This window comes from Bubalus kerabau, chromosome 19 (genome assembly GCF_029407905.1).
Source record: "Bubalus kerabau isolate K-KA32 ecotype Philippines breed swamp buffalo chromosome 19, PCC_UOA_SB_1v2, whole genome shotgun sequence".
Classification (NCBI taxonomy): domain Eukaryota; kingdom Metazoa; phylum Chordata; class Mammalia; order Artiodactyla; family Bovidae; genus Bubalus; species Bubalus kerabau.
The window spans coordinates 29,027,229-29,054,405 of record NC_073642.1 but is presented as its reverse complement, the minus strand read 5'-3'; the positions used below and the strand labels follow the sequence as shown (position 1 = coordinate 29,054,405).

Sequence of the window (27,177 nt, the reverse complement as noted above, 5' to 3'; positions counted from 1 at the left end):
TGATTCTTAATATTTTAAGTATATTGAGTTAAAATATATTATTTGATTTCACCTCATTTATTTAATATGAGTTTTAGAAAATTTCAAGCTACATAAATGACTTTCTTCATGTTTCTGTTAACAGCATGGCTCTAGATCTATATGTATTGAATAATGCCTCCACCTTTTGGTAGATAATGGAAATGCACTAAAAAGAACAATGATTTTTTAAAATACTGATCGTGTGAACAGTTTAATAGAATGATGTGAGTTCCACTGATCTGCAGTGTTAAGGTGTAGTAATTACATTAATGAAAGGTGGTAGTCAGAAGAGAATGAAGATTAGCCAGAAATGAAATACTTGTGGAATTTTTGTGTGCTGTATGGAGCAGGAGCCCTATTATAAGGCCTGGTTACCACTGGGGAGGATGGTCACATTAAAATATTATCTTTGATTCTTAGTTATCATCAGTGTTACTTAGTCATGTTGTAGATTCAGGAAGGTTGTTTTTTGTTTTTTTTTTTTCCAGTTAAAGGAAAGGAAGAAAATCAATTGGAATTGGAAGTTGTTTTTTAAACTTGCAACTTAAAAAAAAAAAAATCTGTTGGTGCATGTAAGCTTTCTCTGGTTAGAGAGAGTGGGAGCTACTCTCTAGTCATGGTATATGGGCTTCTCAATGCAGTTTTCTCTGGTTTGGAGCACAGGCTTCAGTAGTTGTGGTACACGGGCTTATTTGCCCCGTGGCACATGGGATCTTCCCAGACCAAGGATCAAACCCTGCACTGGTAGGCAGATTCTTAACCACTAGACCACCAGGAAAGTCCAGAAATGTGATCTTTATTAAACAGATAGTTTTAAGCCAGTTGCAAAGCAACAGAATTTGTAGAACTATTAAAATTACGTAGTTCTTTAACCTTGATCTCTTCAAAATGTTCATATGTACATTTGTATTTTTAGAGCAAAAAATGCAAGAAGAACTTACTATTTTGTATTGCCCTTTTTATTATGAATCACCTAGAACAGTTTGCAGATAGCTTAATTGTATTTATTTATACTTAGACTAATTTTATGTGAGACTAACACATAGTGTCAGTTCCTCAGCCAGTGTCTGAGTCTTTGCAACCCATGAACTGTAGCCCACCAGGCTCCTCTGTTCCTAGAGTTCTCCAGGCAAGAATAGTGAGTAGCTCAGTGGAGTGAGTAGTCATTCCCTTCTCCATGGGATCTTCCCAACCAAGGGACTGAACCTGGGTTTCCCATATTGCAGGCACGTTCTTTACCATCTGAGCCACCAAGGAAGCCACCCCATTATTACATAAGCAGTGGCTAAAAAGTTTAACCTTTTATGATTTAAAAGTAGTTCATTCTGGTTTGAGCTAGAAAATATCTTGGCATACGTGTGTGTGTGTGTGTGTGTGTGTGTTTTACTAAAAGACTGTTTTACTTACATGCAGATCTTTTTAATATATATTATTTAAAACTGGAATACCCCCTCCCCAGAGTAGTTAAATTAACTTAAATATAGAACTCTGAAAACTTTTCTTATAAAAAAAGCATGTTTTAATCTTTCCGGAGAACATCAGGAAGAAATTTTTTTCCTGGTACGGGACTGCTAATAATATGGACTATGGAATTCTTTAAAGTTAGACTTAATTTCATCTTTAAATAATCATTATTTTAAAATAAAACTTTTCAGTCTTTCATAAGAAGATGTGACCTTATGGACTATAGCCCACCAGTCTCCTCTGTCCATGAGATTTCCAGGCAAGAATACTGCCATGCCGCCTCCTCCAAGGCATCTTCCCCACCCAGGGATTGAACGCATGTCTCCTATGTCTACTGCATTGCAGGCAGATTCTTTACTGTCTGAGCCACCTGAAAATTGAAACAGTCAAGATAAATCTAAGGTTTCTCTGGGCTGCTGTTGTATCTGCTTCCCCCTTTATGAACCGCTGTCACCCCCATCTGTCTGGTAATTCTGCACATGGGGGGTGTGTGTGTGTGTGCGTGCGCACATGCATGTGCAGCTGTGGGAAAAAGTGGTCTTTAATACCTCAGTGGTATCTCACCACATGTATTCTGCCATTTGTTCTTCACATTTTGTTTTGGGGGTATTTTCCTATCTCTAGTTACAACACTGTTTCATTGTAAGTTTAAGATTTTAGTTTTTTATCTTCAATTATGAAAGCATTGTATGCTCATTAGAACAAGTGACACAGGCCACAGCTACCAACTCCACTACATCTGGATCTCAGATTTGAAGTAAGCTTTTCTCTGTACTTGGGTCAATGTTTAGCATCATATATAGAGTTTCTGTGTGTTTTGCAAAGAATTTTAAAATACCAGGCTCTGCACGTTATTCCCCAGTTGTTAGCTTATTTCACATAACACAAGGTTAAGCATCCTTTTAGCTTTTTCATTTGATGAGATATTTTCCATATTATGGAAAGTCTGTTTCTAGGTCTGGGTTCATATATTGGCTTTTTTAACTGTTAAAATACTTAAAGCATGTGTTGGCATTTAAAATTTTTCATGGTTAGTGCCAGATTACTTTTCAAAAGTAGTGTTTACATTTTTTCTTGCTCTTAAAATTGAAGTATATTTAATTTACAATGTTAGTTTCAAGTGTGTAGGAAAGTGATTCAGTGATACACACGTGGCAGTGCTTTCGTTTGTTTCTCAAAATTCCATGTGTACCAGTCTAATGGCTGCAAAATGATGACTTCTTATCAGTTGATTTCCTGACTAGTGGAACTGACCATCTTTTTGTGATATTATCCATGTTGAATTTCTTGTTTAGTATATTTCTGGTTCATTTCTGTTGCTCATTTTTCTGGGGTGTTGTTTTTTCATGGCTTTTGAATTTTTAACTTGCATTTTAGGGAGATCTCCCCTAGTCTAGGTTTGTATAGATTTATAATTTTTAATGCTATTGTTGTAGAGATATTTTTACTTACTTTACTATTTTCATTTCCATCTGATTGTTGAGGATATTTAATTCTCAATGTAATTAAAGTTATTTTAATTCAAATAATTTTTAATATTCTTTTATACTCACTAAAGTGTTCTGCCAGTATTTCCAGGAGCATTATTGCATGATTCTGTCATCTGAGTCTTCAGATAGTGGTAAATAACAGTAATGTTGGCAGGTGTCACTGTGCTGTTACTGATTTTAGAGCAAATAGATTCAGTGTTTCACTACATAATATGATAATAGCTCTTGGTTTCAGAAAATAATTTCATTATTATGTTGCCTGATCTTTGGTTTATTTGTGACTTTTATTAGGAATGGCTGTTGATTGTTTTCACATGCTCATTTGACCAGTATTAACTTTTTCTGTAATGTTTGAATAGAATTATGTGGTAGACTTTTAATGCTGAACTAGTCTTGCACTCTTGAAACAGCCCTGCTGTGACTACTGTATCAGTATAATAATCCTCTAATACAGTGTTATTTTTCCTTAGTATTTTATTTGGAATTTTTCCCCTCCATTTATCTTTTAAAATATTTTTGTCTTCTCATTTGGTACTGTTAATTGTCAAGATTTGGGTGTTAAGCTTCTGTTAGCCTAAGGTTGAATTGCTAATCAACAGAAAGTTGAAAAATACTAAAGATAGGTACATGAGATTTTTATGATACTGTTCTCTGTATGTATGTATGTATGTATGGGATTTTCTACAATAAAAAGTATTTAAAAAGTGAGTTAGGGAGCTTTCTATATTTTTCTATGGTCTAGGATGATTGAAGAAAAATATTAGGTTTTTCAGAGTTGGGAGAACTCAGCCATAAAATCTTCTACCAATACGTTAAATGGTAGATCTTGATTTATCTTTTTATGTGAAGCATATGTATTGGCCTTTATATATATATAAAGTTCACTTTTTATAGTTTGTATTTTTCTGGGAGAACTGTTGATGGGCACTGAGTTTTGTTTATTGCTAGTTGAGCTGCTATCAGAGTAAATGTTCTTATAAAATCTTCTTGGACATGTATGTGTGTGTTTCTTCGGGATAAATCTAAGAGTAGGATTCCAGGTTTTTGTGTATGTGCATTTTTGTTGTTGTTTTGATAAATAACTCCTATTTTTTGCTCAAGTAGTTGTACACTCTTTTTTGTGTTTACGCATATTTCCACTGTCCTTTTCCAAATGTCTGTATATCTCCATGTCCTTCTTACGGCTTGATATGATTGGAGAACTCTCACAAGTAGTAAGAGCTCTAGTTTTTTGTATTTGCATTTTTCTCATTATTAGTGAGGCTGAATATTTTTTGTTTATTGTCTGTGTTTATTCACTCTTCACTGGTGAATTTCCTCTTCCTAGTAGTCATTTTTTAACTGAATTGTCTCTTTTAAACTGATGTATAGTTCTTACACAGTCTAAATATCAAATCCTTATTATATGTATTATTGGGTCAATGTGTAGTTTTAAATTGAACTTCTGTTACATTTTATTTGGTCAAATTGCTAATATTCAGTTGTTTGAACTTAAAATTCATTTTGTTCTATATATGACATTTTTTCCAATTTTCACACCTTTTAAAGCTTTTTATGTATTTACTTGATACATTATGGCTTTTGTTAATTGAGACTTACTTTAAAAGTATTTTTGATAATAAAAATTAGGACTTTATCTGAAATTGATTTACTTCTATGTCATTAATACACGTAGTCAGCTAGGTTTTCTAGATTAGTTAACAGTTCTGACACTGCTTATTACACACGGTTTTGTTCCAGCAGCTTTGGCCTGATGCTTCCATGATAAACTTTGGTCTTGCAGAAGTATCTCTCCATTTTCTGTTTTTCTACATGGATCTGTGGCAGTGCTATTCTAGTTTTAATTACTGAGTTTTTTTTACAGTATTTTGGTATTTTTTAGAGCAAGTCCTTTGTCACCCTTTCTTGACATTGTTTTGGCTGTTCTTGTGCTCTTTACAAATGATTTTCACCGTGTGCTCATAACTTTGCGTTTTACTAATGTACAGTCTCCGGAGCAGAGAGGAAGAGAGAATTTCTAAACCAGGGGCTGTCTCGACTCCGGTAAAGCATGCAGATGATCACACACCTAAAACAGTGGAAGAAGTTGTAGTTGAGCGAAATGAGAAACAAGCACCCAATCTTCCAGGTAAGCCTCGCCTATGAAATAGGAAGTGCAGAAAACATTCAGTCAGACTAAACTGTTTTACAGTATACAGAATTATATTTACAGGAGATACAAAAATGCAGTTATTACTACTGCTACTATTGTTGTTACCTACTACCCATGTAGGTAACTACCCATGGAATTTTTCTGTATTTCCAGCATTTTTATGTGGATAGGAGGTCACTGTAGATGAGTAGGCATTCTTGAATGTTTTTCAAATTTTCTACATAGAAATTATTCGTGGTTCACATCTGTTCACAGTGAGTGAGGTTGTTTTTCAAACACTGCTTATTAAAGGGAAACATTAGATTGACTTCAGATACTTTTAAAAGTTATCTTGCCAGTGGACAGTGTTTTCAGAAACCCTTTATGAAGTGTACCTTGCCGAGCTGGATACGAGACCAGACGTGAAAACCTGCAGGGTTCTGAGATCCTGAAGGGTTGCTTGAAAGGCCTAGAGGTTCCGATTCTATTGTCCCTCAGGTCCTTCTCCCAAAACCTCTTTTCTGCTCTGCTTGCTTAGTCGCAGGAATGTGTATATTTAAAAATAAATTTTACAGTAGTTAAGAAAGTGACAGTCCCAGCAGAGAAATATAGGGATTCTCTCTTCATACATTCTTCTGTTACTCTTCCCTAAGAAGTAGATTTTTTCAGACTTCAACAGCTGGAGCTATGGAAAGCACAGGTGACCATGTGATGTGCATACATGTTATAAAGATATCAGAATATCTGACTATAAAATGTACCCTGATAGACGCATATGTAGTATATATGTCCCTGATCAGGTTCTCTGAACTTCCATTTTCACTGTATTTTGCAGACTTTTCATTGTTTGGTTATGCAGTGGTTGCTTGCACTGTTATTCCATTTTGTACAGTGTTTCCTGCACAATTTAGATTTTCTCTTCTTTCAGAACCAAAGCCTGTGTATGCCCAGGTAGGACAGCCAGACGTGGATTTACCTGTCAGTCCATCTGATGGCGTCCTGCCCAACTCAACTCATGAAGATGGCATTCTTCGGTAATGTGGCTTTAAACTTGTGTTGTTTTCTCTGTCTGTTACTGATCATGGTTTAGAGTGAGTGTTCAATTGTGACCTGTATTACAAATGCTTTTGATACATAGTATGTGCTGCATAATGCTCTGATTAGACTTTCGTTTGTTTAGTTTTTAAATTATTTATATGATAGGATCAGAGATTAGAGGAAAACATACTTCTTTGGATGTTTACTTTTTTCTCACCACTATTTTCTACCTAGTTTTTGGATCAGAAATTAGAAAATTGTTTTCTGGACTTACGTAGTGGTCCAGTGGTTAAGAGTCTACGCTCCCAATTCAGGGAGCATGAGTTTAACCCCTGGTTAACAAAGCTCACACATGCTGTGTGGTGTGACCAAAAAGAAGAAAAACTTTCTAGTTAAACATGAGAATTTTCACAGACCTTCTGAATCCCTAGCTTAAAAAAAAAAGTGTTTCTCAGCACCTTGACTGAGGCCAGATAACTGTTTATCGTGTGAGTGTCCTATACACTGTGGGTGCTGAGCAGCATCCCTAGCCAGCAGTGGTCAATAGTATGCACGTGCACACACACACACACCCTGGTTGTGACAACTAAAAACACCTGCAGATGCTGCCAGATGTTCCCGGAGGCAGGATCACCCTGACTGAGAACCTGCTCTAGATCAGTCAGCACCTCAGAAGTCAGTGTTTGATTTCCAAACATTTCATTACGTTGTATCTTATATACCGAGACTGAGATGTACATTTTATATCCAGGTTTCAAACAGTCGTGATCATCTAGTTTTTTGATGCCTCTGTGGTAAAAGAGAGGTGACAGGATGTGAATAATAGAAAATTACCAAATCTCCTAAAGTAGGTTAGATCTAGACCCCTGCTCTCATCTCTTCTCTGTGCTGAAGGAAATTGGGTTGTTACCCTAAGACCCAGCATGGTAGAAACAGCTCCTGAAATAGGTGGGAGTGTCACAAGTTTAAAATTACACATTTTAATATTAGGTAACTGATAATTCAAAATTTTATAAATCGGGAAGGAAGTATCTTGTTTTTCCTTTCTTAAGACTTGCCTGAGCACTTTCCTGACTCTTTAAGGTTTACCAAAACTTTGTTAGATTCCAGAGACTTGTTTGCCAGAGGAGCCCTGAAGGACAAATACGGAGAGAACTGAGGAGTGGGCAGGGTTTGTATTTGGGGTTGTTTGCTCACTCTCTGTGGATGCGTTTGAGGCAGAGACTTCTGCTGCTGTGTGCGGTCGATACAACAGAGGGCCAAGAATAAAGGAACCTGTCTCGGTCACATGACCCTGAGATGGCACCTGGAGCTGTTCTTGAATGATGTTTTTTAAAAGCCAGGTCTTGCTGAAGGATGCAGACTGCAGTCCACTGTTGTTACCTGTTGAGGTCCTCTAGGTTGGAGAGGACTTTAGGGCCCTGGAATCTTAAGGACTTTAAGGGGGTGCTTAAAAGAGCTCTCTGGATAGTTGACTTTGGGAGAGGAAGCTCTTGATGCAGGTGGAAAAGTAGATTCCACCACGAGCAAGGGGCTTACCGTCCATGATCCACAGATTCGGGGGACCTCCCGTGCCACCAGCCCCAGCAGTAAGTGACCTTGTCTGATCTACATGCTCTCAGGTTTCTGCCCAGTTCATGGTTAGCTCATGTGAAGAGACCAGATCTAGTGGGACTACCTTATAACTCCTAAAAGCCAAGGTGGTCTTTAGTTGGTTTAAACAAGTAGGCATCTGTCTCTGTCCCCTCAACTCATTCATTCATTGGTTGACTTGTGTTTTTTAGTTACTGCTAATCTCTACTTATTTGTTCATTGTTACTTTAAAAGAACCTTTCTTCATTTCATGTCCAGATAGGTGTAAAAGACTTGTGTCTTGTTGTCTCTGAATGTGGGATGGCTATGGAAACGTAGAAGGGTAATTTGTAATTATGTATGTAATTTGTTATTAATTCCCCACAAGGGTAATCTGTAGTACTATAGCCATTCTTCTGTGGCATTCTTAGTATTTGTTTCAGGAGTGTCAAGAGTTTTGACCCTGCACTGATAGTAGAGGAATTAATGTGTCTTCATTAGTTCTTCTCCATTCTTTCCAGCATGAAGAGATTAACATGGGCTCATCCAGAAAGGCTGGATGGTGAGCTTTTTGGTTAAAAGTTCAAAGGGGCCTCAGAGCAAGTAATCTGTGTGAGCTACTGCAAGAACCCCTGGCTGCGGAGTTTGAAAAGCACTGTCTGTCGGGCACAGTGCCTAGAGCTTGATTTTGACTCCTGGTATTAGAGAAATTTGTCAGCTTACACTTCAGTTTCTACCTTTGTACAATAGGACTTCCCAGTTATTCGGTAGAGATGATATGGTATGAACTGGGATGGGAAAAATGGAAGAGTTTTTAGCCATTGTTAATCTATATATCGAAGAGTCAGAGTTGGGAAAACATGTTTTCATGAAGTAATTTTACAGTTATTATGTAAAACAGTATTAACATATTACATTTGGATATTTCAGAACTTATTTTTGTTAATTAGAAATTAAAAGAAAGTGCCATTAAATCTGATTTTGAGTTATAATGCTAAATTTTATTAAGTAAATTAGTGGTGTGGGTGAAATTTCAGATATGATAGTCGTTTGTTTTATTCTAAATATGGTTTTCATTATAGCAGTTTGCTGTTACTGTTTAAGCTTCTCTTAACTCTACTGTTTAAGCTTCTCTTAACTCATTCAAATGAAATACTTGTTTTAACAGGCCCAGCATGAAGTTAGTAAAATTCAGGAAAGGAGATAGTGTGGGTCTTCGGCTAGCTGGTGGAAACGATGTTGGCATATTTGTAGCTGGTGTTCTCGAAGACAGCCCTGCTGCCAAAGAAGGCTTGGAGGAGGGCGACCAGATCCTCAGGGTATGTCCATGATCAGCTCACATGGTTTCAGATACTTAGGTCTCCAGAGCAAGGCCTCAGACATAGCAGATGTGTTATGATGAGCTTGTAATCTGTGTTAAAGAACATGGGACTCCATAAGGTCTCCCCTCCCTGCCTCTGCTCTGCTCACGTCTATGTTAGGTGTGATGGCACAGTATGTGGCTTTGGTTTCATTTTAATCACTCATTTGTAGAATGTGGAAAAACCAAGTCTTAGAGCTCACAATGTCTCCCAGTTATCTCCAGTTCAGCTGAGCATTCCTGCTGGCTGGACTCTGCTGTGGGCCCCAGCCTGCCAGCAGGGCAGCATCAGGTATGCAGCCTGTGGGTCCCCTTTACCCAGTGATGGCTCAGGTGTGCCAAGACGGGTACATTGGGTACATGTGTAAGCTCTTGTTCTGAAGCTTCACATCCACAAGGATGAGAGTCCAGGAAAGCCCAGCTGGGATGCAGTGTACCAGTGGGCTCTTTGTGTTTTTGTTTCTTTTCCATAAGCAGTATTACCTAGTAACATAGTACCATCTTTATTCATCTTCTCTCTTTTTAAAATATCCAAACCCCCTGCTGGATATACTATATCCCATTCTAGTCGGAGGACCAGCTCTCAAGTGGGAGTTCCCGCCTCACCTCTGCTCTGCTCTCTTCTTCCTTCTCCTGCCCCAGAGTTTGACTGCTTTGTTCTGAGTTCTCTTTCTCTGCCTGTTGGTTCCTCATCTGCCTTGTGTTGTCTGTCTTTCTCCTCTGGCTATTGCACTTGCAGGTATGGTGGTGCCCTTCCCTGCCTGCTTGTGTCATGAGGCCGTCCGGCCTGCCTTCCACCTTCACCACGGCTCAGGGTGGATTTCCATGAGGCACCACCAACCTGATGGCATCTTCAGCCCTTGTTTTTCTGTATTTCCTACTCGTGTTTTACCTTAAGCAATTACTTTCTTCTTTGGATTCCATAACACTGTCATTCTGGCCCTCCTAGTCGATAAATGTTTCAGTTCTTTTCCTACCACCTTCTTTAATCATTCTTCTGAAAACCTGGCACATGTTCAGCAACCCCCTCTTTCCTCTTGCTTCCCTGTCTTCATGTTGGGTTTGGTCACTTGAGGCAGCAGCTCGCAGTCAGAAACCACCCTCTGAGCGTGGGGTGAGCTCCCTCAGGCCGTGGTGGCCACTCTGTCCCCCTTCCCCTTCACACTTGCATGGAAGGAGGTCAGGGCATTCATTGGCTCTGCCTGGCTGATTTCCACTTGACATTTGTTTACAATGTTTCTGTTTTCTCAGATACAACATTGATAATTAAGTAGACCTATTCTCTTACCCACTCCATATGCTATTTGAAGTAATCATATGTCATGTAAAAATATTTTCTCATAATTGTATCATTAAGGTAGTACTTGTTGAAAACATTTTCTCTTAATGTAGAAAATTTCCAGAAGATGAATAGAAGGAAATCTCCCTGTTACCTGCATACAGTCACTGATGACATTTATGTTAGGTCCTTAGGGGTATCTGATACGAGTGAGCACTGACCTGGCAGACTCTGAGCCTGTGTTGTACACATGCTCTTACTTAGGTGGCACAGCACACACGCTGTTTCCTTCTGATTGCTTCTCAGAGAGTCCAAGAAGTCTGGCTCTGTTGTTCAGTCTGGACTTTAATTTCAAAGTTTAAATCATGAGATTTTATAATAATAAGTCATTGGAATTAGATGTTAGCTTTCTTGGTCTGAACTGGTTGGAATTTGCAGTGTATGATCTCTAATATTGTGTGGCATTGTCACTGTTTAAATGAATTTATACTTTAACTCACTTTATTTACTTGGTTTCTGCTTGTTACAAACTAGGGTCTTTTCTCCAAAAATAAATATTTTTACTTTTGGAGATGTGATATTTCTAGAGTAGATAAACTCTAGAAATACTTGTTTCCTGTGCAGTTAAATGTTTTTATTGTCTTAAAATATGGCGAGTAGTAATTTGTGAAACGTTATTTTAACAGGTAAACAATGTAGATTTCACAAATATCATAAGAGAAGAAGCCGTCCTCTTCCTGCTTGACCTCCCAAAAGGAGAAGAAGTGACCATATTGGCTCAGAAGAAAAAAGATGGTGAGTTACTCTCAGGAAATTGAGAAAATAAACCTGGAGATGCTGGACTACTTAAAAAGGGAGTAATAAATGACTTGTTAACCCTATGGATTTTGTCATTTAGGGGCACACAGCCTTTACACTGTGGGGCTTCCTTGGTGGGTCAGTAGTAAAGAATTCTGCCAATTTGGGAGATGCAGGTTCCATCACTGGGTCAGAAAGATCGCCTGGAGGAGGAAATGGCAACCCCCTCCAGTATTCTCGCTTGAAATAATCCCACGGACAGAGGAGCCTGGTGGTCTGTACAGTCCATGCGGTTGCAAAGAGTCGGACACGATTTAGTGCCTAAACAACATCAACAATCTTACACTATGCTTGTTAGCACAGCACAATAATGGGACCAGCCAGAGTCTTTCTGGCTTTCAGTTTAAGTTAGAGCCATCTGTGGGAGATTTGTATACTCTTCCACAAAGAACTGTACATGGGCAGCTTCTGAATTTTGTATTGATGTTTTCTAAGCAGTATGCTCTGATGTTTGTTGGCATTAATTTCAAGAGAATGACTGATTTTCTGTGATTAAGAAGATGCACTTTTCATTTAGAACAGACAAGGTCTCTCAAGCTTGGCACTGTTGAAGTTTTGAACCAAGTAATATGGTGAAGGCCGTCCCGTGTATTAATGCTTCAGGCTGTTTGAGATGTCCTCCCTCTGCTCACTAGGTGTCTGTACACACACCTTCTTTCAGCACATGGTTGCTGCTATCAGAAACGTCTCCATGCATGCCAGCCCTCTTTCTCACCTGATGGGTATGGGGTTGCCCTCATTTGAGAGCCATAGTTTAGAGAGCAGGAGCGTCTGTGCAGGGCTGAGGCGGGACTGTTAGGTGACCGAAGCAGGAAGCACGTGTGGCTCTGGACGAGTTGCCTGCTGGGTGTCTGCAGCAGTTTCCTCATCCAGGAGGTGGGGTGCCGAGAGTCACCATGTCATGAGCTCACGGTGATGCCCACGAGACAGAATATGTAGGAAGGAGCTACTGTTAGTTGGATACGGTTGTTTTTGTCATTGCTAACATTATCAATAGAATCTTCACCTAATGTATTCTATTCATATGAATTTCTTTTTCCACTCATTATTGATTATATTTTGTTTCCATTTAGTTTATCGTCGCATCGTAGAATCCGATGTGGGTGATTCTTTCTATATCAGAACCCATTTTGAATATGAGAAGGAATCTCCCTATGGACTCAGTTTTAACAAAGGAGAGGTGTTCCGTGTCGTGGACACTCTGTACAATGGGAAGCTGGGGTCCTGGCTCGCCATTCGGATTGGCAAAAACCATAAAGAGGTGGAACGTGGCATCATCCCAAACAAAAACAGGTATGAGCATTCCGCTGTGTCTCGCAGAGCGGCTTAGGGAATGAGGAAAAGGTTTCAGCCCCACGGGGAGTCTTCACTGTACTCACCATGTCTAAGACTGACCTAGTTTTATAAACTCCTTTATTTTAAGCATTAAGGTTTATATTCCATGTGAAGTTCTGCCACAAGTCTTTGTGCATTTTGTTCTGTGTTCTCTTGTGTAGAGCTGAGCAGTTAGCCAGTGTGCAGTATACACTTCCCAAGACAGCAGGGGGAGACCGCGCTGACTTCTGGAGGTTCCGCGGTCTGCGCAGCTCCAAGAGAAACCTGCGCAAGAGCCGAGAAGACCTCTCAGCCCAGCCAGTCCAGACCAAGTTCCCGGCGTATGAGAGGGTGGTTCTTCGAGAAGGTAGTCTATTTCCTGCCAACCAGCCTATATTAATGTCGGTTTGCCTAAGACAAAAAAAGCATAAACTGTGCTTTTTTTCATCTGAATCTTCTCAGCTGGATTCCTGAGGCCTGTAACCATCTTTGGACCAATAGCTGATGTTGCCAGGGAGAAGCTGGCAAGAGAGGAGCCAGATATTTACCAGATCGCAAGTAAGTGGTCTTAATGCAGACTTTGAGTGGGGTTGAGGGTGCTTCTTTACTAGTTACTCCTCTAAAGGTAGATCTGACCCATTCACCTAATAGAAGTAACACTTTTTGCCACTGACCCCACGTGTTTAATTGGAGGGAAATCTGAGTGATGGTGCCCTTACTCTGCCAGGTCCCTCTCCCCCAGCCCACAGTCACGTTTAATCCTGACAACATCCCGGGGCAGCTGTCGAATGTTCACCCTGAGCAAGGCAAGCTGGGTGCACTGCCCCCCTCCCTAGTTGGGGCGTCGTGAGGACTACCGGTTAAATCACTCACTTGGCTCTGAACCCAGCTTTCTGGCTCCAGCCCAATTTTATCAGTCATTAAGCAAATAGAGAACTCAAATATCAATGTCAGAAGGTAATAGAAGCATGGTTATGCTGTTGGTTACTGCAGACATTTATAGTGTTTTGGTGTTACATGTAGATACTGAGGAAGTAGTGCTCTAAATGCCTTACAGGGTTTGCTTGCAGATTCTTTCAGTTTCCTTATTTTAACTACCATGGTAGTTTAAATCCACAGACTTAGTTACGACCCCTTAGGCCTGCTTTAATTTTTATGTAAAAACTTTAAAAACATTTTTTTCTAATTAGAAATACACCATTTTGTATTTGGAAAAAATTACAAAATTAGTTTTGACATATCTCATCATCACCCTCAATTTTACCTTATTGTATTTTCCTCCACCAAGTGTATATTCCATTTTCCTTCTTAGTGGATAACTCATCTTTTCATTTTATTATCTATTCTATAAAAATCTGTGGTTTGATTAGCCTTTGTTTTTATAGTTTGTTTCAAATTTGTATTTTAGTAACACAGAGGTTGCATAAACCTGTGCAGTTTGTGTGCTGGGTGTAAACACTCCAGGACATAGCTCTGTGTGTGTGTGCTGGGTTCATTAGCATTCCTGGAGACGGCACGCTCCCTGCTGCGGCTGTAGCGCTCTGACTGCCCCTGTGGTGCCGTGAGCTCCAGGGGCTGCTTTACATGAGCAGGGTGTTGCCTTTGTATTTGTGTTGTATGCATTACTTTTCATTTGCTTGCTGGTGAAGCTGAATGAAGACATGTGTGTCCTGAAACTCAGAAGATGCAGACGAATGATAGTAAAATTTGAGCAATTTAGAAAATGTTCACTTCTGATTCTCCACTCATTTTGTTAGTCTTTTCAGAAGAGATCTTTTTTTGGTTGTGCTTATAGATAGCATTTTGCCTAAAGAAGTTGGTTATAGATACCACCCGTAACCAAGCTTAAGTCTTTTAAATTTAGGAAGAACAAGTGTGAAGACCTACAGAGTTCTGTCTTAAGGACTGATTGTTAATTTAATTGGGTTTATTCCACAATCAGGGTCTTATAAAAGGGGTTCAGATCGCTTAGTTATATACCCTCTTTGAATCGAATGAGAGTCTTGGAATTTAGAAACTGGTAGCATTTTCTCCAGCCAGAATTCCCAGGTGGTCTCCCATCATTGCCTGTGTCCAGCGGACTGGAAGCTAGCCCTCTGTCTTGTGAGAGCCTCGTCCCCCTTATCCCTCAGCCTGACCTCCGCACTTCTATGTCTCTGCCTCAGAATAGCTGGAACATTTTTGAAAACATGCATCTTAAAAACTCACATCACTTTAAACTTAAATATTTGGACCAAACATATAATTTATAATTTTACTTTGTTGACTTTAATGGAAGCAAGTTCATCAATATTTTTTTAAAGCTGATTTTCAATTGAGAGAATTGCCATTTTGGCAATTTCTCTTGACCAGTAGACAATTTATGCTGAAGTTCTGCTTCCTGATTAAAATGTTGTTCATTATGAAGTATTACTTTGATGTTGTGAGCACACTGCATGCAGTGTGGCTCAGCTGCTGGGCGGGGGCACCCCTGGAATCGTGGGTGAGCGCCCGCCTGCCTTCTGATGGTATGAAGCACTGATGTCACCAGGTGCTCTCAGCCGGGGCAGCCCTGAGAGGACATGTGGCCTCAGTTCTATCACCGTGGGTCAGGAGGGACACGGGACTGCTGCTGACTTCCAGCACATGGAGCCCACGGTGTCGTTAGTGCCCAGAAGTCGAGGGCCTGGTCTCACCAGTGGAAATCTGATGTTTTCTCTCCTGACTTCCTGATTAGAAAGTGAACCTCGGGATGCAGGAACCGACCAGCGCAGCTCTGGCATTATTCGCCTCCACACAATAAAGCAGATAATAGATCAGGTACGTTCCTGAAAGTTGACCTGTTCATTTTAAGCTGTGGGATGAGTCTGGCTAAACTGAAAGTAGGAGGTAGTTTTTCTCAAGTTGTTACTGGCATACCATGAGAAAATTAAGCCAGACATTGTAACGGTTGGTGTCAGGGACGGTAAGTAGTGCTTGCCTCAGAAGATAAGCTGCCATCACCACAGAAAGGGATCCAGTGTCCTCACATATGTGGGCAGTCTGCAGCTGTCACAGTGGGACAGTTCAGGTTGCCCTTTGGTGCTCAGATGATAGGAATGTGTGTTAGTCACAGGGTTATGTCAGGACCATTACAATGTTACACTTATTTTCACTCTCTGCTCGCAAGTATTGGGGCTGTCTTAAAAGTGAGCTGCCAAGAGAGGTGGTGTAAAATATAAAAATGGGAAAGAATAATCTTTCTAAATTTAATGTATTTCCTGCTATATGTGGTTTTAAATATCTTTGTGCAACTCAATTTATAAACATTGTGAGTAAGCAAAAAAAAACACCAGCTCATTAAGACTTTCTGCCTTATATTGGGCTAGCAAGTATATAGCATTAACTTGAGAGTACACCTTTTCCTGGCGTGCTCCTGAGACAGTTTGGAGTTAAACATCTGTTCCTGTTGGAACATAGTCTTGGGTAGGACTTCTAAAGGTGATGATTCTCAGTTACCTGTGTCTGCTTTCTCCTTCTGTCTTCAGGACAAACATGCCTTGCTGGATGTAACGCCCAATGCAGTAGACCGTCTGAACTATGCCCAGTGGTATCCAATAGTGGTGTTCCTCAACCCGGACTCAAAGCAGGGTGTGAAAACAATGCGGATGAGGTTATGTCCAGAATCTCGGAAAAGCGCCAGGAAGTTATATGAGCGCTCTCATAAACTTCGTAAAAATAATCACCATCTTTTTACAAGTGAGTACGTTAAAGCCCCTCTTTCATCTTACAGTTTCTGTGCAGTAATATGTGGGCAAAAATGTTGTGTTGTTTAAATATTAAAACTCATATAACCTCTGCCTGTTTTGCTTGCTCTTGTGTTAATGGCTGCTGTTGATGGAAAGAAATGGTTTGGTGCCAAAACAGACATTTCCAGGGGTGTGTCCTCAGATATCATCTGTCAGAGAACTCAGTGGTGGAGGCTGAGCTCTAAGCAGTGTTGAGTGAATTCTAATTTGGTGGCAGTGTTCTAACCAGAGAACAATGCTTTTGTTGTCTGTTTTCAGCTACAATTAACTTAAATTCAATGAATGATGGCTGGTATGGTGCATTGAAAGAAGCAATCCAGCAACAACAGAACCAGTTGGTATGGGTTTCTGAGGGAAAGGTAAGAAGTTTCCTATTGTTAACCCATTTGACAACTCACATAAGAGAAGCCTTTGAGACACCGTTTTCTACTTGGATCAACATATTGGAGGAATCGGGGGCTTCAGTGTCTAGGCCTTCACAATGTGCATGTGGGGTTATGGAATTCGTAGGCGTTCACAATTTGCATGTGGGGTTATGGAATTCATTTTGGTAGTAAAGGATTTAGAAGTTTCCTGCCCACTGAGCTGCCATCTGGCAGTGTTCTCTGTCTCAGAATGATGTGGAAGAGCAGGGCTGAGCTCCAACTCCACCCACCTGACCGACAATGAGTGTGAACCTGGCTTCCTTCCTCCTCTGGAAATAAGGGGCTGAGTGGGCTCGGTGAGGGTCCCCAAAGTGCTGTCCTCTGCATGTGAGATCCAGGACTTGTCTGGAGGAAAAGCAGAAGATGGGTAGGGCCCACTGTCCTTAGACCCAGCCCTGGCGCAGCACGGACACACAGCTGTGTGGTGGGGGCCGGAGGGGCTGCAATGAGGGGCTTGGCTCTGCTGCTGCTGGAAGCGTGGCCCTGAGCCCCTCCCTGAAGGATTTCTGCATCAGTACCTGTTAACTAACATCCCTGAGACACACTGAAAAAGTCAGGTTACGCAGCCCAGACTTTTGGCTTTGCATTCTGGTGTTCTATACTACCTTTTGCTGTTGGCCTGTCTGGGCTTCTAGCAGTTCTTAATGGCACAGGATGTTGATTTTGTTGGGAGATAATACTTTTCTCAGAATACACAGTTAAAGAAGCTTTTGTTATAAATGTGTTTTGCCTTCGGATGAATACATTGTCAGTGTGTTTCCGCTGCTAGGGAAAGTTGAGAATGTCTCTTCTATTTTGTTTCGGTATTTCCTTGTCGGCTCATTTCTGCTGTGTTTTCCCCTGCACGCTCCCCCTTCCCCTGCCTGGCTGTGGCCCCTGAGGCCAGCGCAGTGCATGTGCATGCTCAGGACCCCTGCTTCTATCTGGAAGACACCACCTCTGTGAGAAGAGATGTCCTAACGCTGACATCTGGAGGTGGTGTTGGCTGCTTCCACCCATAGTCACGTGTCAGTACCACTCACATGCGATCATGAGACCTCCCTGACCACTGACGTGTCAGCCAGGAACTTGATAGACAGACAGAGGTGGAGCAACTCACTGCAGCACTTCCCACAACATACTTAACTAACTTATTTACTCTGGGGCCTTGGGTGAGTATGATCACTTCCACTCCATACTAACCATTCCAGGACAACACAATTCCGCTAGCAGCCTGTGTCAGCTAGACTGTTAGCAAGAAAGCTATTAGTTTATAAATGCACAAAATATACTTGCCTACCTATCTGAGAAGTTTTTTTATTCCACAAATCTTAGTTTTATTTCTCTGATATTACTGTGTGCTTCCTTTGCTTGGATTTTAAAATGAAGGTCTAACTCCCCAACTATTTTTGTGTATGAGGAAAATAATAAAAATTAATTAAAATTACCTATATTAATAGGTCTCATAAGTCATTTACTATTAGAATAATAGGTTGATGCTCTAAATCAGAAAAGGTGTTAACAATTTAAATCAAGTTTGACTTATAGTATATTTTTTCCAAATAGGTTCTTAAACTAAGAGATTCTATTTAGTTAAGAGATTCTTAAACTAAATAGATTCTCTTCATTTCCACCCTGAACGCCCCTGAGTTAATTACTTCCACCTGGTTTCCAGGAAGAGTTCCTCTCGGCAGTTCTGATGGTCTTACATGTTCCCTACTGAACCAAGAAAAGTCATCCTGGGGCTTTCTTAACAGGAGGCATATGTCATCTCTGGCTCCAAGTGCTTGTTTCTTGCTCCTTCTGCATTTCATACCCTGCAGCAGATCAGAGAGTTCTGAGTTGCTCGTCCCTAGGGCCCTAAGTACTGCCCCGACTGGCCCCTGGGTTATATAGTCTTGCAGGCTCTGCAAGTGGAGATTAGAGTGGAGACAGCAGGCAGATTTTTGCAGTGGGAGAGACTCCACCCATCATCCCTGGCTTTCCAAACCGCTGATCAGGGACAGGTGGTTTTTCCCACCTGGAAGAGGCATTCGGGATCAGGCTCCTGCAGAGCCAGAATCAAGACTGGGGGAAGTGCCATTCAGGCGGCTCAGGCCTTGTCTGTCAGTCAGTCTGTGCTGGTAGAATTCTGGGTTCCACATCTTGCAGGTCTCGAGCCATACCCCACCTCTGGGTCTTCCAGGGCAGGGGGTGGCTGTTGTGTGTGGTCCAGGCAGTAGCATTACGTCAGTGTGCGCTGACAGCCTGTTGTTCCTGTTCCCTCAGATACGTTCTCTCTCACTGGCTCAGGAGACACTTGGTGGAGCCTGGAGCCGACTCATCTCTTAATCCTGCGTAGAGCATCATTCCTGCATCTCCCCCCCGCCGCCCCCACTTCCACTGGACACTGACTGCATCTGTGCAGAGTTATGTTTTAACAGCAGTTCCTAGTGAGCAGCCAGCACTTAGCTGATGCTTTTCCACGTGTTTTATAAAAACTATAGGGCCAAATACCAAGTTTTAATCTTCATATATAGATTTTATATATACATAAGGTCTCTTACTCAGCTTGAACTGTGGCGTTAATCTCCTAGTTAGTCTCATGCGCGATGTTCTGTCAATCGGTGTGTCTGTTTCTGTGAGCTTGGCCTGGCCACATCCCCCTCTTGACCCTGCTCTGGGCTGACAGGCTAGCAAGTGACTAGGGTCCACGAGCCAGAGGAGGGCCAGGGCTCCTTTGCTGTCTTCTGGGGCTGGGCATCAGGGTCCAGTGTTGTCATGGCCGGCCAGCCGACCTCACTCATCCAAGCCCTTCAGATATCCGAGGGTGCTTTGTGTGTCCGCATGTGTGCTTGTGAAGTCTTCTTGACCTTTCCTCAGCAGAAGCCTCTAGACGTAGCTGTGATTTCTCCGAGGACAAGTATCCTTTTCAGTCCCCTTGTGAAATAAAGGCCACCTCTTACAAAACTACTGAATAAAATTTTTAATTTACTTTTATTTGACCCAGGCGGATGGTGCTACAAGTGATGACCTTGATTTGCATGATGATCGTCTGTCCTACCTGTCAGCCCCAGGTAGTGAATACTCAATGTATAGCACGGACAGTAGACACACTTCTGACTATGAAGACACAGATACAGAAGGCGGGGCCTACACTGATCAAGAACTAGATGAGACCCTAAATGATGAGGTGGGGACTCCCCCGGAGTCTGCCATTACCCGGTCCTCTGAGCCTGTCAGAGAGGACTCCTCTGGAATGCATCCTGACCACCAGGCATATCCTCCCTACTCACCACAAGCGCAGCCACAGCCAGGCCATAGAATAGACTCCCCTGGATTTAAAACAGCCTCTCAACAGGTAAGCAGCAGCATCAATGTTCTGCAGGTGGAGGTACTTGATCAAAGTCTAGATGTGGTGACTGACTTAAAAAATGTGGTGTCCTTTCTCACAGGTTACAATTTAATGTCTAATTTCAACTTAAGAATACCAAGGACTTAATTCTAAACTTTGTGTGTTTAGAATCTCACACAGCAGTATACTGAAATTTAAAAATTCGAGACATGAGGTCACAGTTTTTTTACTCAGCACACTTAAAATGTATGTCTATCAACCACTATAAATGGAAGTGGGGAGTTAGCAGTGAACAGAAGCATTATATTTAAAATATTTTAAACACTTCACAGAAAGCAGAAGCCTCATCTCCAGGCCCTTACCTTTCGCCTGAAACAAACCCGGCACCATCAGCCTCTGCTGTTAATCCTCACGTAGACTTAACTAATGTCAGACTGGAGGAGCCGAGCCCAGCTCCCCCTTCCTCTGACTCACCACACGCCGACTCTTTACGAGCTCCAGGCACTGAGGCCGCTCACGTGCAGCTCAGAGGTCCAGAGCCGTCCCTGTCGTCGCATGTGGGCCCAGCAAAGGTACCTGTGCCGCGGGGGCTGCCCTCACCCGCCGCTCCCCGTCAGCCTGCCACATGAGCACGTCTGCTTTCCCTCAAGTGTCCTCTGCTTTTACTGTGGGCTCAACACCATGTTCTCAAATCACTACAAGTCATCTGGTTCTGCAGTCTGCATGGCTTCCAGTGGTGCCTGATTCTTTAAATAGGCCTTTTAATTGGGATTGGTACCTAATACTTTTATAGGTTTTTAATGTTTGGCTTTAGAATCTTCCAAAATTTCTTAATATATCGTTCAGATCCATTGTAAACTGCTTTATGTTTTCTAAACTATCATGTCCATAAATTTTCTTTATGATTTTCATTTTCAGTGTCCAAATCAAGTGGAATCAACAGCTGAATGCATTAATTTTCTACTAAACTTCATTTAGTGTTGTTACGTGCTGAAACATAAAAGTCCCTACTTGCATTATAAATTTTGAGCTTTCACTTAAACTTGCTTTCTCCACTAATCTTTCTGTCCTGGTAATAAAGGGTAGAACATGTCGTTTCTGTCTCTTACTAGACTAGGATTTGAAGCCAGCCTGTGTCCTTACGCATGGCTGTTTACACAGGTGTACAGGAAGGACCCCTACCCTGAGGAGATGATGAGACAGAACCACGTCTTGAAGCAGCCGGCTGCGGTTCACCCTGGGCAGAGGCCAGACAAGGAGCAAGGCCTGAGCTACGAGCCGCAGCCTCCGTACACAGAGCGACAGGCTGGCAGGGAGTTGGAGCAGCCTGCATACAGATATGATGCCTCTAGCTACCCGGAGCAGTTTGCTCGGAACTATGACCATCGTCTGCGCTATGATGACCGCCTCCTCACCTACGAGGAGCAGTGGCCCTACTACGACGACAAGCAGCCTTACCAGCCCCGGCCTCTTGATGGTCAGCCTCCCGCGGAGCCAACAGAACGAGGGTATTTTCCCCGTTTTGAGGAGCCAGTGCCCCTGTCCTATGAAGGCCGAGCGCACTATGACCCACTGCCCAGGACCTCCACCTTGCGGCACGAAGAGCCTCCTGCCCCTGCCCCTGCCCCTGCCCCTGGGTACGACGTGCACGGAAGGTACCGGCCTGACGCGCAGCCCTACTCCACTGCTGGCCCCAAGGTGCCCCCTGAGCCCAAGCCGTACTTGGACCAGTACCCTCGGAGTTACGAGCCAGCGCCAGCCCAGGGCTTCCCCTCCAGGGCAGGCCCAGGCCACTACGAGCCTCTTCACAGCACCACGCTCGCTCCACCACTTGGCCCCTCGTCCCAGCACAAGCCCGAAGTCCCGCCCACAGGCACCAAACCCCTGCCTCCACCCCCAGCTCCAGCTGAGGAGGAGGAAGACCCAGCCATGAAGCCACAATCCGTGCTCACCAGAGTGAAGATGTTTGAGAACAAGAGGTCTGCTTCCATGGAGAACAGGAAGGATGAGAGCCATTCCACTAGTTTCAAGGTAAAGAGGTGATCACTGTTTTCCCCGCCTTGTGTGCAGAACACATTCAGAGATGAGCATGCAACATGCCTAAGCAACACCTGTTTTCTCTTGATCTCTGCCTAAGGATATGTATCTTCTTTCTCTGCAGCCCTCAGAAGTCACGTCAAAACCGGCAGGTGCTCCTGTCCCAGGTCCCAAAGCCCCTGCTCCGAGTCAGCTCGGTGAACACGACAGAGCAGCACATAGGTGGGTGCTCTGCAGCCTCATGGATGGGGAACAAGCCCCAGCTGGGGAGGGGCGGGGAGGCAGGGGGTTTACAGGTCTTCACTTGAAATCTGCCATGTCTCCACTGAAACGGTGGTCCTAGAAAGACAAATAACTTCATTTTATCTTCTGCAGCACATCTTTGTTATCCTTTCCATAAACAAATCTGAAAACAATTTTCTAGCAAATTTCTAACATATGCTAATATGCAATTTTAGAGCCCTGACTTCTGAAGGATGTTTTTAGTTTAATAGTGCTGTTGGCACACAGGCTGTTAGTTTTTAGCGACAAGAAAACAGATAGCTGTGAACTAAACTTCATCTTTTTTTTCTTAAATTTTTGTCTGTACTGTGTGGCATGTGGGATCTTAGTTCCCTGAGGAGGGACAGAGTCCATGCCCCCTGCAGTGGAACTCTTGAGTCCTAACCACTGCACCCCGGGAAGCCCAAACATAATCTGTTAGTGAGCATGTAGCCTGTGACATGTGCCTGCCGTGGTCAGGAGCACGGTCAGCACCAGGATGACTGGGCGGAACGAGGCTTGGGGGACCTGCTGTGCACGCTCCTCACTGTGGCTGCCCCTGCTGTTGCTGAGTGATGGGCTGCATCTGAGCAGTTCTCTGGCCTGTTTCATTTGCTTATATTTGTGCTTGTAATAAAGAACTACTGTTTAATTTCTTATGGTTTTCCTGATGCCTAGTGCTGTCATGCAAATGTAAATTACTACGGTATTTCCTTTAGCTGGGATCATTAGCAGACAAGCTCTTCTGCACGGAGTAAATGTGTAATAACTGAAAGCTTAGCCCTCCCTCTTGGTGTGAAACCTAGTTTATCTGTTTTTGATGCTGAGTTTCTGAATTACCCAGCAGGGCATAAGTAAACAATACCTCACTTTGCTGATAGTTGACTTCCTTTGCCGCATGCTTCCCTCATCATTGTCTAGCTCCTTCCTTTCCTTCCTTACCTGAGGATCTATTGATCCTGGCATCAAGGTCTTGAATTCTCAGTTGTTGTTCTGACAGTGGGGCACATGCTGGAGCTCCCCACTGCCTACCTTCCCTTCTGTCTCTGCTTCTAACCAGCTGGTTGTCAAGCTCAGTAGACAGGTTATGTTAGGAGAAGGCTGCCCTCTTGAGTGTGACGTGTGTGCACGTAGGGCCCAAGTTTTGGCCTTGATAGCTGCCCTGCTCAGCTAGGTCACGAGTAGTCAGGGTGTCAGTGGAAGGTCAGAGGTACCTATTCTGTTCTCTTTGTCAAGTTGACGTCTCAAAAGTTGTTCCATTTATCATTCATTGTCAGGATTCCTGAACCACAGAGGCCTCACGTGAAGCCACCTGAAGACATTGTTCGGGCAAATCACTATGACCCCGAGGAGGATGAGGAGTACTACCGGAAGCAGCTCTCCTACTTCGATCGGAGAAGCTTTGAGGCCAAGCCCCCCACCCACATCCCCACTAGCCACCTCTCCGAGCCCACCAGGCCGGCTCACCCCCAATCTCAGCCACAGTTTGCCGGTTACTCTTCCAAGTGAGTCACTTCATTTCAGACGTAAATTTTCAAAGTTAAGATAAAACAAAGGATCACTTGCATCAAGTGGAGTCAGTTACACAAAGTTCAGTGTGTTCTGAAGGGAAATGTTAGCTGTGTTATACTTACTTGATTTCTGTGGGTGGTAAGGAGTTCAGCATGTATGCTATCCAGCCTGGGGTAGCTTTGTTCTTAGACCCTGGCGTCATCTGTGTGAGGTTCTTATATTAGAAAAGATGTTAAATGTCAAAGGGTTCTAAGGGTCCAAGTGCTTTGACAAAGGTAAGAGGGTGAGCATTTAAGAGACTGACCTTGAAGTCCCTCCTTCCCATGTGGCACGCTCAGTGCTGCTTCTCGTCATTCTTCTTGGTTTTTGTTCTTTAAATATAAAAGCAGGCTATTCTAGGGAGTGAAGAGTTGTTTGGTATTTTCCCAAGGCAAGAACAAATTTGCCTGCTATCATTGTTTCAGCTTGAGGGGACTTGGTGACTTCTGGTCCACTTGTGAACGTGGGGTGCTGTGAAGGGGGCAACACGGGGACTGAGCTCCAAGGTCCTGCCCATCTTCCTGTTCTGAGCTGCACCCTTCTGTTTGCTTGTCTACTGGGCCTCTGGTTGCTTTTCTTTTTTGTGGATTTTGCTGGGTTACAAACTACAAGCTCACCTGTGCCTGTGTGGGTTCCTATATTGTGTGTGTGCTGGTTCTGCCTCTGGTGGAGCCCTGACTGGTGGTGAACTTGGTTCTGAGAATGGAGTGTGATCCCACGCAGGCACAGGTGGGCCCATACCTGAGCAGAACAGACTCACAATAATGAAGACAGATGTAGATGTGTTACAAGGAAGTCATTTACACAGTGTTGGTGAGCAAGTCCTAAGTCAGCAGGAAAGGGCAATTTGGAGCTGTGTCTGAGCTCAGAGAGGCTGTTACGTCCTCTTGAAAAGCTTCCATCTAGATAGTCTCTTTTGGGACACCTGCAGTAGCCGTGTTTGATTCCGTAACTAGGACTATTAACTACCAGGACTGGTTCAGTGTAGCCAAGTTGAGACATTAACATAACATGAGGCAGAAATAGCTCTGTTTGTGGCAAACTTAGATTGACTGTTTTCTTTGACTTTGCTCTTGTGCTGGCTTTGCCGTCACCTAAATTTCTTGGCTCTTGGACTAGCTCTGACTGCTGGTCCAGGAGCATCCGTGTAAGACACTAGTGTGAGCTATGCCGTGCGGGCCCCTCGCAGTGCACACGTGGCAGACTTCCTGTCATCCTAAGGATGTAGTTTTTTGAGCTGACCATGCGACTGGACCGTGACCAGAATCTGTGACCATTCCAAGTTCTGTGCTACTGTGTGTGCTCGTAAAGCGGGTGCAGCGGGGCTCTGCAGAGCTCAGGTGGCAGCGCTGCAATTCTGGGTCCTGTTGTAAAGATGTCTTCTTCGTGAATTTTACGTGTTCCCATATGAACAGTTGGCAATCTGAAAAAAAAAAAAAAAAAAGCATACATGGCACAGTTTGATTTAAATGAGTCTTAAAATCAAGTAATGTTTGCTCCTCTAGGAATTGCTAAACAGAGACTGGATCTGGTAAATCAAGGGCAGATTTAAAGACCACAGTGTCCATGTTACTGGACACAGCAGAGTCCTGTCCCTTAAACGCTGCTTTTGGGCAGAGTTTGAAGAGCTGTGACAGAAACTGTGTGGCCCAAGAAGCCAAAACATTTCCTGCCCAGCCCTTAGCAAAAACGCCTGCTAGCCCCTGCCTCATCCTCTAGTGCTCAGCTGGTGCCTTAGATGCAAAAGCAGATGGGAATCTAAGGAGGATTTGAGCCAATAAATGTTTCTTCAAAATACTTAACCAACCATTGCAATTTTTTGTGAACAACCATCTTCAATATTACGAGTACACCCGAAATTTCATCTGCCTTTTGGTTGCCATCTTCTGGATGTCTTATTAATATTCTTACTGTATCTGTATTGTCTTCACATCTCTGGTGCTGATGATGGCTTAACTTAGTTTGTGTATCTTGGTATAGTACACATACTCGTGGAGAGTAAATTGCGAAATTCTCAATTGAAAGCAAACAACTTGGGGATGCCTAGAAGAACGGGAGCTTCTTTGGTAACGTGCATCCACAGGTGTTGACTTGTCCTCCTTTTTTCACAGGGGGAAGGCTGCTGAGGCCGAAGCTGTGGACAGGTCATTCGGGGAGAAGCGCTATGACCCGCTGCAGGCGACGCCCCCCCCTCCGCCGCTGCCCGCTCAGTACAGCCAGACTGCTCAACCCAGCCCCAACACGGCTCTCGGCCTCCACGCACACACCAAGGGGGCGCACGGTGAAGGTAGACGGCTCAGGAGTGGGCAGACGACTGTTATAGTCAGACTTAGAGGCTAAAGTTAGCCTCGTGCTTTCTAAGTAAAAGTGGGTTTATGAAAGAAAGACACACTTGAAACCTATGGGCTTTGGACAGTGAAAAATAAGGATTTTGTTAAAAGTACATCTTTTTCATGACTGTTGCCTTTTAGCTAGATAGATTTTATTTTGCCTAACACAGCTCAATTTCTGTATGTGGAGTTTACCAGTATGTCCAAAAGTAAATGAAGGGTGGTTTGTAAAAATCATGGTGACATCCCTCCTCACACGAGGTTTCTCAGCAGGGCCATCTTGGGGGTGTCCCTGCGTGGCTGCCTGTGTCTTGGCCTCCACATCTGTGATCAGTACTGTCTCCCTCACCCATGCCGACCCTCGTCCAAGGTGCCGCCCCCCACCCTCCTCCTGCTTCCTTCAGCTTTCTCCTGCATCTCAGAAGTACACCTCTTCTGAGCCTCACGCCATCTTTCCAGCCCGCAGCCCAGACACCCTGGGAGGGCCTGTAGCCCCAGCCCCACCACCTCTGGAGCCTTCACAGGGCACGCACAGCTCACGTCCCACTGCTGCAGATGGTGCTGCTCTGTAGTCACAGGAGTCCATCCCAGGGCTGTGATTTGATGTGACTGTATGCTAGGATTTTCTTTACACGCTGTCATGTCTGCAAAGTTTAACTTTTTACTCTCCAAACCTTAGCCTTTTTGTTTTTTTGCTGTTTTTTTGCCTCTCTGCAATGGCTGGGATGTGCAGTGCAGTGTGAATAGAAGCGATAGTGGCACACCTCTTTTGCTCCAGCTCCCACTTTGGGAGCAGATAGGCAGTGTGTGACTTCTCTGCGTGCCCTTCCTTCTAGTTTGCTGAAAACATTCTATCAACTGACTTTACGTGCAGTTGTCCTCAGTATCTGCAGGACGCCCCCACTCTGTGTGCACACTGAGTGAAATCCATGGAGCAGAAGTCCCTGGTGGGACTGGTGCCGTACA

General features: G+C 43.2%; 1 protein-coding gene and 1 long non-coding RNA gene across 8 annotated transcripts in view; both read left to right on the top strand.

Moving 5' to 3' along the window:
- The window catches only part of TJP1 (tight junction protein 1), a 260,747-nt gene that overhangs the window by 224,983 nt on the left and 8,587 nt on the right, over positions 1–27,177 (top strand). For 5 of the 7 annotated variants that reach the window (XM_055555704.1, XM_055555703.1, XM_055555702.1 and 2 more), the window contains 16 exons: positions 4,964–5,103; positions 6,035–6,140; positions 8,885–9,035; positions 11,042–11,150; positions 12,287–12,506; positions 12,710–12,894; positions 12,990–13,085; positions 15,244–15,326; positions 16,034–16,244; positions 16,553–16,653; positions 19,688–20,038; positions 20,365–20,604; positions 21,194–22,063; positions 22,194–22,291; positions 23,608–23,835; positions 25,993–26,168. In XM_055555704.1, coding sequence (XP_055411679.1) covers positions 4,964–5,103; positions 6,035–6,140; positions 8,885–9,035; positions 11,042–11,150; positions 12,287–12,506; positions 12,710–12,894; positions 12,990–13,085; positions 15,244–15,326; positions 16,034–16,244; positions 16,553–16,653; positions 19,688–20,038; positions 20,365–20,604; positions 21,194–22,063; positions 22,194–22,291; positions 23,608–23,835; positions 25,993–26,168 — 3,365 coding nt within the window. The remainder of the gene's footprint in view (positions 1–4,963; positions 5,104–6,034; positions 6,141–8,884; positions 9,036–11,041; positions 11,151–12,286; positions 12,507–12,709; positions 12,895–12,989; positions 13,086–15,243; positions 15,327–16,033; positions 16,245–16,552; positions 16,654–19,687; positions 20,039–20,364; positions 20,605–21,193; positions 22,064–22,193; positions 22,292–23,607; positions 23,836–25,992; positions 26,169–27,177) is intronic. The other 2 variants (XM_055555709.1, XM_055555705.1) reach the window with 1 other exon arrangement.
- LOC129633782 (uncharacterized) lies at positions 16,660–19,214 on the top strand. The gene is made up of 2 exons (XR_008705280.1): positions 16,660–18,849; positions 18,967–19,214. It is a non-coding gene; the product is annotated as an uncharacterized LOC129633782 (long non-coding RNA).